The following is a 9,138-nucleotide window of genomic DNA, read 5'->3' as shown; positions in this document are numbered from 1 at the left end:
AAAAAAAAAAAAAAAAAAAAGGAGGGGATTCGAACCCACAACCTTCAGATTACCAATTCGCTACTCTAACCAATGTAGCTATCACGAGTTACACAAACATAAAGAATTAAATATGTTAATTGCCATGAGTTGAGACGATTGAAATGAATAAATGAAACATATGGGCTATTAAATAAGAATGAAAATAGCGTAAATAAAAAATTATGACAAAAGTCGAAAAATCATTTGAAAAAAATTTCGTTAATTAAATTTGTGATTTTCTGCATTTAAAGATAATACTGCAGCCACCGGGGGTGAACTGATGGCCTACAACCCGACCTCCAGTCTTCTTGACTTCGATGACGACATTTTTGGTGTATCAAACCCATCAATAAACAGTCCAGTGAATCCAGCCAGCATCCAAAATTTCTACAGTCCTGATCCCCTGGGCCTGGAGGACAGCAAGGGAGCTCTTCTCGAGGCTCTAGCAGCACAGAATAACGCCAATTCGTCCACCAGTTCGTAGATTATTCATCATTGGTGAGTCCTCTTCAACTATAAACAAAGAAAAATGCTGTTAAAACTTTTCTGTGGCTGGTTTCAACGATTAACGACTAATTTTGTTAATTTTCGATATCTGGACGCTATTGTAACAAAAATGACTTTAGAACTGTTTTGTTCACATCTTCGCAGTCACTCTTCCATTTTTTAATTTCCTCTGCACCTGAAGTTGTTCAAAATCCATTGAGTTTCAATATTTGAGGGACATTTAAGACTGAATACATGTATTTTCGAATAATCTAAATGAAAGAATAACATTGTTATCTTTCATTCGATGAATAAATCCATGAGAATTAATTATTAGGGTTTAAGACGAATTGATATGTATTCATTTGCGAAAATTAATCAATTCAATTGAATTGTTACCATTATCTCTCAAAATCAATTAATTTTGTCATTTATAGTTCATTTATGCTTCATGAAAACTTTGGTGTCGCCTCATTTTCACTCCAGAAAACAGAAACAATAAGATTAAAAGACTATTATAAGTACTAATGAAAAAATAAATGAATAAATCATCAATTTTTCTGTCATTTTAGCCTTGGAAAACAGCTGGATAATCTAGGCGATGAATAATTTCTTGAGAAAACTGTTTCGAAAAAAGATGATTTATCAATTAAGTTGAAGAGTCCATTAATAGCAATAGTTCATCAATTTATTAACGAAAAATAAGCACATACTCACCACGAATACTGTAGACGTAAGATGATGGATTAAACGCAGTTTGAATTCTCAAAATCAATATTTGTACGTCATAATTGAATTTTTAGCTGAATCAAATCAAATATGAATGGATAATTAACTTTAAACCATTAAAATATAGACTCAACAGGCTTGAGATATGACGAATTATCAGATCTTTTTCGAAGCAAACGAGATTTTCAAAACAACGTTGTAAATAATCTGGGCGATGACCCCAGAAATCGATCGATGAGTAAATATAGATGGTGAGTGATTTTATTTAATACTGTGTTTATTTTTTATCTCCCACAACGCAACAGCGTTTATCCTCACTGAGATAAATAATTAACCAATTAAAGTTGTGAGAATTTGATTATTGGGAATGGGTAATTGTAAAATGCTTTTAAACTGCATTCAACTCTTATAATCGAGTGAATAAATTATCGAGAGATGAAAGTTATTCGTTTGTTAATATCATCAGTTATTTTTGGATTTTTTTTGCTTCCGAATGGAAGCTTTTTATTGGGATGATAGGTACCTCTGCGTTTATTTTGCACTAATGATGAATAATCATTCGGTTTGGTTTCACAATTAAATTCAAGCAAGAAGAAACAATAAGGGAGAATAATAATGAAAGAATGAGTAATATCGAGTGCAAGTAATTTTTCTCTTTTACATTGAATAAATTAAAGACAATGTTTTTAGTAAGAAAAATATATTTTTCATTCGGGATTAAGTGTGAATACAGCATCAACCAAACTGAGAATTCATAATTTATATTATCGATTGGAATTATTCTATTACCTATTAGAATTCACGTTTATCCTCGTTATGGTGCTATATCTCATTATGGTATCTTTTTTCCACGATAACTTAGGATTAAGTCTGCTGTTTGGAATTATTTTAACGAACATAAAGAATTAAATACGTTAATTGTCATGAGTTCAGGAGGTGATTGAAATAAATAAATGAAATATAGAGTATATTAAATAATAATGAAAATAGCGTTGAAAAATTATAACAACTCTTTGGTACTTTTTTACGTCCAGACCTGCAGCTTTTAAGTCGAAAAATCATTTGAAAAAAAATTTCACCTGAAATTTCGTTATTTTTAATTGTTCGACTGCATCATGTCCTGAACCCCTCGAGTGTAAATTATTATTTGATCGAGAATGGCTCGAACATTTTGCATAATTAGTCGATATTTATCATCACATTTTCAATGTATTAGATTTTAGAAACTGAATTTATTAACACTGTAAAAATAATATACGGATTTTGTTCTCATTGGGATTGAAATTTTTATAAAATCCATTCTGTACTTCAGTTTTTCATTGGATACCAACTACTCGCAAATTGTTGTATTTAAACTTTCAATTTTTACGTGATTCTCTAAAAATGTCAGAAGCAGAATGGAAAGAGAAGAAATATTAGACCTAAATAACGACTTCTAAATACAGTAATTGGTGAATACTGACGTAAAAATATGTAAAAAATGTCAACAATGGTAAATTTATGTGTAAATACAGTTGATAAGTAATGACACAATTTTATTTGATTGATCCATGTTTCCCCGATTGTTGTTAATGCTCTCTGATGCGCAATTTCAACGTGAAAATCCAAGCGAAGGATTATCTGCGCAGTAGAGGAGGGGTGGGTGCGTCTCGGGGGCCCAGAATTTCCGATTGATCCGAGTATTTGACGTGGAACAGGTGGACGAGGCTCTCGATGCCGACGGAGGAGATACCTCGGCAGGAGCGAGCGTCTAGATATTGGAGAGACTTGCAGTTGAGCTTTATCGCGTCTAGAGAGTGGTCAGTCAGTTGAGAACAGCTCTGAAAATGATAAAAATGATGTTTTCGAATTTATTCATCATTTGGGGGCGACGCCCCCCTCCTCTTTAACCTGTGGGATTTTTTCCTCACCTGAAGATGCAGACGCTTCAGTCTATGCAGCCTCTCCACAACATACTGAATCCCCACATCCGTGACATTGTGACACTGCGATAAATTCAGATCCTCAATGGCTCTGTTGTTCCTCGTCAGGTGATCCAGCCCCACGTGTGTTATCTAGACAAAATCCCATTATCAAATAAAAAAATTATTGCACTCGAATTCTTCCTATTTATAAAATGCATTAAAGCAAGTTCAGAACGATTTGAAGCCGTCTAACGGTTTTAAAAATTGTTTGAAAATGCGAGGTGAAGGGCAACTCTCGCCGCCATATTGCTTGCAACCCCCTCCCTGAATCTCAATGGCCTCCCAAGATGGCGGCGTCCAGACCTGTTCTCACCTCGCATTTTCAAACATTCTTAAAAATTGTTTATTCTCCCCAAACGACTCCCAACTCATTTCACCACACTCTCTTCACCGGAACGTTTCCAACACGATAATTTTTTTTCAATTCTCAGATTTTCTGTCAAAGTTTCGAGACTAAAACCCTGAGACACTGTCGATCGGGAGAGGGGGGAAGAGAATTAAGAGTCAAATACTAGATTCCCCCTGAAATCCATGAGCATTACCTGCTGGCACATGCTCAGGTCAAGCACCCTCAACTCGAGAAACGTAAACGCATGCTTGAGACTGACATCAGTGACCCTATTGCACCCCGCAAGGTCGAGTTCCCTGAGCCCCCTCAGTCTCAATAATGAGTACCCAGGTGCGATATCAAAGTCCAAACTGGAGCCAGTGTCCTCGCACATCTCCATGACCTCCCGCTTCCTGTTGGCGTCCCTCACGATCTCCTCCTCCGCCCTGGAGCCCAGACTGATCCTCAACTTGGCCCCCGCGATCTCCTGTATCCTGCTGACCTCAGCCGAGCACTCAGGCAGAACCAGATGGTCCCTAGCCCCCGCCCCCATTCCCGTCAGTCCGGCGTCGCTGACCTTGTCGCACCTGCTGATCCTCAATTTCCTGATGGCCGTCAGTTCCTTGAAGATCTTCTGAACCGTCTTATCAGTGACTGCACTGAAGCAATACCCAATGTCCAGGGACTTGAGCTGTTTGAAACTGGCAGCAATGCACTCAATGGCCTTTTCATCGAGATTCAAGGCGTTCGCCGACAGAATCTCGAGATTCTCATTGAACGAATCCTGCCCCATCACCAGGTGATTCTGGGCCGAATTCGGATTGATGTTCTCGGACTCCCAGACCTGCTCCTCGTCGTTGGGCCCACCTAGCCGGTTGGGCTTGCAGAGGCCCTGAGTGATGCAGCCACTGGTCAGCTGATCGCACTCGGAGATGTCCAGCTCCTTCAGCCTCTTCAGGCACCTGATCTGGCAGATTCCGTAGTTGGTGACAGCTCGACATCTCCTGATGTTGAGTGTCTCCAGGTTCTCGAGGTTCTGGCAAATGCAGAGGAGACTTGCGTCGGTCACGCGAGTACAGAAGCTCAGGTCCAGGACCTTCAGGCTTCTCTGGTGGACCAGGGTCCGGAGACCAGAGTTCGACAGCTGATCGCAGGACCTTGTGGGAATATCAAGGAGTAAAACAGGAATTAAAATTACCGAATGAGGTGACGGTGAATTTACATGACAATGGGATAAATGACATAACCACATAACCCTTAATCTAACCCGCGTGGCCCTTATTTGGACACTTATTCTCCCCCTAATCTGAACCTTGCGATCCTTATTCTGACCCTTATGATCCTGGAGACCCTTAATTTGACCCTTGCGGCCCTCATTCGGACCCTCATGATCCTTATTTTGTGACCCTCGTGGCCCTTATTTGGACCCTTATTCTCACCTTTAATTAGACCCTCGTGACCCTTATTCTGACCCTCATGAGCCTCGAGACCCTTATTTTAACCCTCATAACACTTAATCTGACCCTTGTGGCCCTCGTTCGGACCCTCATGATCCTTATTTTGTGACCCTCGGGGCCCTTATTTCGACTCTCATAACCCTTATTCTAATCCTGCATAACCCTTAATTTAACCCTTGCGGCCCTTATTCTCACCCTTAATCTGACCCTTAAGACCCTTGTGGCCCTTATATGACCTTCATGAGCCTTATTTTGTAAGCCTCGAGACCCTTATTTTGACCCTCATAACCCTTATCCTGACCCTCATGACCCTTAATTTCGAGTACCAATTTTTTTTTAATTTATAATTGCTCAAAGCTAATCATGTATTTCATTCTTGAGGTTACACTGTGACCATTTTTGCCATTCGTATTTTACTGAAGACTTAATTATTCGAATTTTTATGGTGATATTTCTTCTCGCGCTCTTTTCCAAATTTAGTCTACTGATTTATCGTTGTTTATGAACTGATTTTGTTAAAATGATTGCAATCGGCCTCATATTTTAGTCCTCTAAATTCTTAAATATCAACTTATAACTTGTTTACTACAACCTGAGCTTGAGCGAGAGGAGCTGGAGGCCGTCGACGGTGGCCAGGGTGCTCAGCGCTGTGCTGTCTATCAGGGTGCGACCCAGGCTCAGGTGCTTCAGTCTCTTCGCTTGCTTCTTTATGTACTCCAGGACGTTGAAGAACGTGAGGACCGACTCGGAGGCCTGATCGAGGGAGCTCCTCGCGGGGTAGAACTTCTTGTAGAGGCCGGAGTGAAACGAGATCTGGCAGTCTGTGAGGCTCAGCGACTCCAAGTTCGGGCAGATCGAGATCAGGCGGTTGAACAGGGCGTCACTGAGGTACCTGTTGGAGGCCAGGCTCAGCTCCACCAGGGACTTCAGGTTGTTCGAAATTTCTTTTACGTCATTTTCGTCGTCCAGGAGACGACCGGACATTAGACACTCTCGACAGGCGTTTATGTGGATTGTCTGCAGGTTCGTGCAGGATTTCAGGATGTGGACGAGAGTTCTCTCACTCAAGTCGCAACATACCTGGGGATTTTTATGATACAACCTCATTTTTTCCCGTTTATTGGTATTTATGTTATTTTTTTTATATTTATAGCCGCATTTTTTAATATTTATTGATGATCATAACAATGGGATTTTTAATAATTATTGTTAGGAGCCCTTGCGAGTAAAAACAAAATTAGTAAAATTCGGGAAGAAATTTGTGATGGGATTTCTCAGCCCAAAGTGGATGGAAAAATCTGAAAGATGGCTCAAAATATTGGTTCATTTTATAGGAACCCGATGAGGGGAGTTGAAGGTGATTTGAAGAGGTCAAATATTTTTTTTTAGTGATTGAAAATGCGAGGTGGGAGCGCCGCCATCTTTGAACTCCCTTGTGACACATGGAGGGGGAATTCAAGATGGCGGTGTCCACACCTGATAATCACCTCGCATTTTTGACCATCTCTCACAATTATTTGTCCTCTTCAAATCACCTCCAACTCGTTTTATTCAATTTCGAAAAAAGGAACAATTTTTTCAACGACTTCTGCATTTTAGATTTTTTTCTCCCGGTGCCCTCCTAATTAAAGAATTATAATTGATAATTTATCACTATTATTAATCGTGATGAGGATGGACTTTAATGGTGAAGGGATTTGGGGATGTTTTCAATGAAAAAAAAATTGTCAAAATATTTTCAATGAGCGAATTATTATTATTTTCAATTACCATAGTGGATGGAAAAATCTGAAAGATGGCTCAAAATATTGGTTCATTTTATAGGAACCCGATGAGGGGAGTTGAAGGTGATTTGAAGAGGTCAAATATTTTTTTTTAGTGATTGAAAATGCGAGGTGGGAGCGCCGCCATCTTTGAACTCCCTTGTGACACGTGGAGGGGGAATTCAAGATGGCGGTGTCCACACCTGATAATCACCTCGCATTTTTGACCATCTCTCACAATTATTTATCCTCTTCAAATCACCTCAAACTCGTTTTATTCAATTTCGAAAGAAGGAACAATTTTTTCAACGACTTCTGCATTTTAGATTTTTTTCTCCCGGTGGCCTCCTAATTAAAGAATTATAATTGATAATTTATCACTATTATTAATCGTGATGAGGATGGACTTTAATGGTGAAGGGATTTGGGGATGTTTTCAATGAAAAAAAAATTGTCAAAATATTTTCAATGAGCGAATTATTATTATTTTCAATTACCATAATCAAACTGCGCATAATAGGCCCAAATCTACTCCAAATGGGTAATGAAGCTTTCACTTCAATCTCCTTGAAGATAAAATGATAAAATGGTCTATTGGATACGGATAACGTATTCATGACATTCTGTAGATTATCCTCCTCACGACTGATGAGAAGCGCCTGACGATTAACAAATTTGGCGCTGACAGATGCCTCGTGCCAGTGCCTACACACGCGCCCAGCGGATATTCGATCCGACACCGAGAGGTACGACATTATGTGCATTATTACCTGTAGATCGAGAATTTATTACGAATTCAGTTGAGGAAAAAATGACAAAAGATGACCCGAAGACGTAGAATGATCGGATGATCGTGTTCATGTGGAGGCGAACGCAGTTGACGAAATGAGGGAAAAAAAATATTTACGAGAAAAATTTTGTAACGAGGAAAATTACGATTACGATTTATTTACCTCGATTGGTAACTGCGGATTGTCACTGTCCGACATGTCCATTACGTCGTTATTTTCACTGACTGCCATTGCGTCCTCAGCTGTTGGCCGAAGACTGCCACTTATTGAAAACATGTCCCAATGACTGGAGACAGTGACAACTCGGAGTGAGAGAGATGTCACATTATCGGAGGTGATCAGCTGACTAGTCCGGGACGTATCTACTGCATCTCAACAGCTGTGCGTCATATTTAAAAGGAGCGTAAGCAGTCACTGCGGCACCCGGGGCTGGCCTTCAGTAGAGAATGGCAATCACATGATGTTTCATCCCTCGTTTTTATTCTTTATCCCCATTTTTTCCGTCTTATAACAAAATTTTTTATTCACAATTTTTTTGGTTCATGTTATCAAAAAAAAGCGATTTTCATGAAGACCGAAAATTTGGAAAAATTTCGCGCCATTTTGCCATTTGCAATTTTTTCATTTGGGAAAATTTTCTCGGCTAAAAAGAGATGTGAAAGGTTAAAGATGAAAAGAAATGCTTAGAAACACGAGGTGGAGGCGCCGCCATCTTTAAAATCTCTTCCGTCAGAGGGAGGGGGTATCGAAGCAAGATGGCGGTGCTCATCCCTGTCACCTCGCGTTTTTGAACATTTCTAAAAATTATGTATCCACCTCAGATCACTTCCAGCTCGCTTCATTCAGTTCATAAAAAAAGAACAAATTTTTCAAGCTATCCTTCAGATTTTTTCATTCTTTTTTGGCTGAGAATTCGTGCTGCGAAGTCTCGCCACTCCTCGTAATTCCAGAAAAACTCAATGAAACATGAAGCTACTGGAGTTGATAGCTGGTCCTCTCTCAAAACATCAGATGGTACTCATCGAAATTCCGAAAAAACTCCCAGATTTTCATATTCATATTAAAAAAACAGGTTAGTCGAGTCGTTCACAAATGTCAGTTGCAAATCGAGCCAGATGAGCTCGACACCCTCTTCCCCGCGACTGGCGTAATCCCTGGGTTAAAAAAATGGATCATCCACAACTCAATCCTATCGAGACATCACGCCACGACGGGATTCCTCATGAAGAGCTCCGCCAGCATAAATTACGATATCGATAGACACTTGCGGCACTCTTCATTCGTCATCCACCCGTTCAGTCGATTGAAGATCCTCTGGAACATCTTCATGACCCTCTTCACCCTGATTTCATTAATCCTAGTGATTTTTCTACTCACCTTCTTCTTCCACCGCCAGCAGGACTGGATTTATCTATTTATATCGATCAATCTCATATTTTCGATCGATATTATTCTCAATTTTTTCACTGGATACTTCGACTCGACGACGGGAGCCGTCTTCTTGGAGAGGAAAATTATCATTGAGTGAGTTTAAGGCTTGCTCTATCCGTGTTGACTAGAATTTTCTACTTTTGAAGATATTTTCATTGTCAGAAACTA

At 39.7% G+C, this 9,138-nt stretch overlaps 2 protein-coding genes across 6 annotated transcripts in view; one reads left to right on the top strand and one right to left on the bottom strand.

Annotated features, from left to right (window-relative positions):
* The window catches only part of LOC107048306 (heat shock factor protein), a 10,258-nt gene extending 7,494 nt beyond the window's left edge, over nt 1-2,764 (top strand). For all 4 annotated transcript variants that reach the window (XM_015271425.1, XM_015271424.1, XM_015271426.1 and 1 more), the window contains 2 exons: nt 273-519; nt 1,080-2,764. In XM_015271425.1, the coding sequence (XP_015126911.1) occupies nt 273-505 (233 nt within the window). In that variant the 3' untranslated portion in view covers nt 506-519; nt 1,080-2,764. The remainder of the gene's footprint in view (nt 1-272; nt 520-1,079) is intronic.
* Nucleotides 1,917-7,867, bottom strand: LOC107048305 (F-box/LRR-repeat protein 14). Of its 2 annotated transcripts, none has more exons than XM_015271422.2 (6): nt 7,702-7,867; nt 7,246-7,518; nt 5,578-6,065; nt 3,743-4,685; nt 3,147-3,290; nt 1,917-3,056 (listed from the first exon to the last, which is right to left on the bottom strand). In XM_015271422.2, exons 1-6 carry the CDS (start codon nt 7,813-7,815, stop codon nt 2,853-2,855), a joined length of 2,166 nt encoding a protein of 721 aa, XP_015126908.1. In that variant the 5' UTR covers nt 7,816-7,867; the 3' UTR covers nt 1,917-2,852. The 2 variants fall into 2 exon arrangements, with proteins under 2 accessions (XP_015126908.1, XP_015126909.1); XM_015271423.1 differs by having other exon boundaries at nt 2,955-3,025.
* Between the last annotated feature and the right edge of the window lie 1,271 nt (nt 7,868-9,138).

This window comes from Diachasma alloeum, unplaced genomic scaffold (assembly GCF_001412515.2).
Source record: "Diachasma alloeum isolate Michigan unplaced genomic scaffold, Dall2.0 Dall_scaffold_00186, whole genome shotgun sequence".
Lineage (NCBI taxonomy): Eukaryota > Metazoa > Arthropoda > Insecta > Hymenoptera > Braconidae > Diachasma > Diachasma alloeum.
Note: the sequence above shows the minus strand (reverse complement) of the source record. Positions and strands in the feature narration are given on the sequence as shown.

Bases quoted from the DNA above. Each gene is read 5' to 3' on its own strand.
- LOC107048305 (XM_015271422.2), bottom strand. From the start codon at position 7,815: ATGTTTTCAATAAGTGGCAGTCTTCGGCCAACAGCTGAGGACGCAATG. The intron at 7,519-7,701 runs GTAAATAAATCG...CTCGATCTACAG, and splicing joins ATCCGCAGTTACCAATCGAG to GTAATAATGCACATAATGTC. The intron at 6,066-7,245 runs GTAATTGAAAAT...AAAAATCCCCAG, and splicing joins TTATGCGCAGTTTGATTATG to GTATGTTGCGACTTGAGTGA.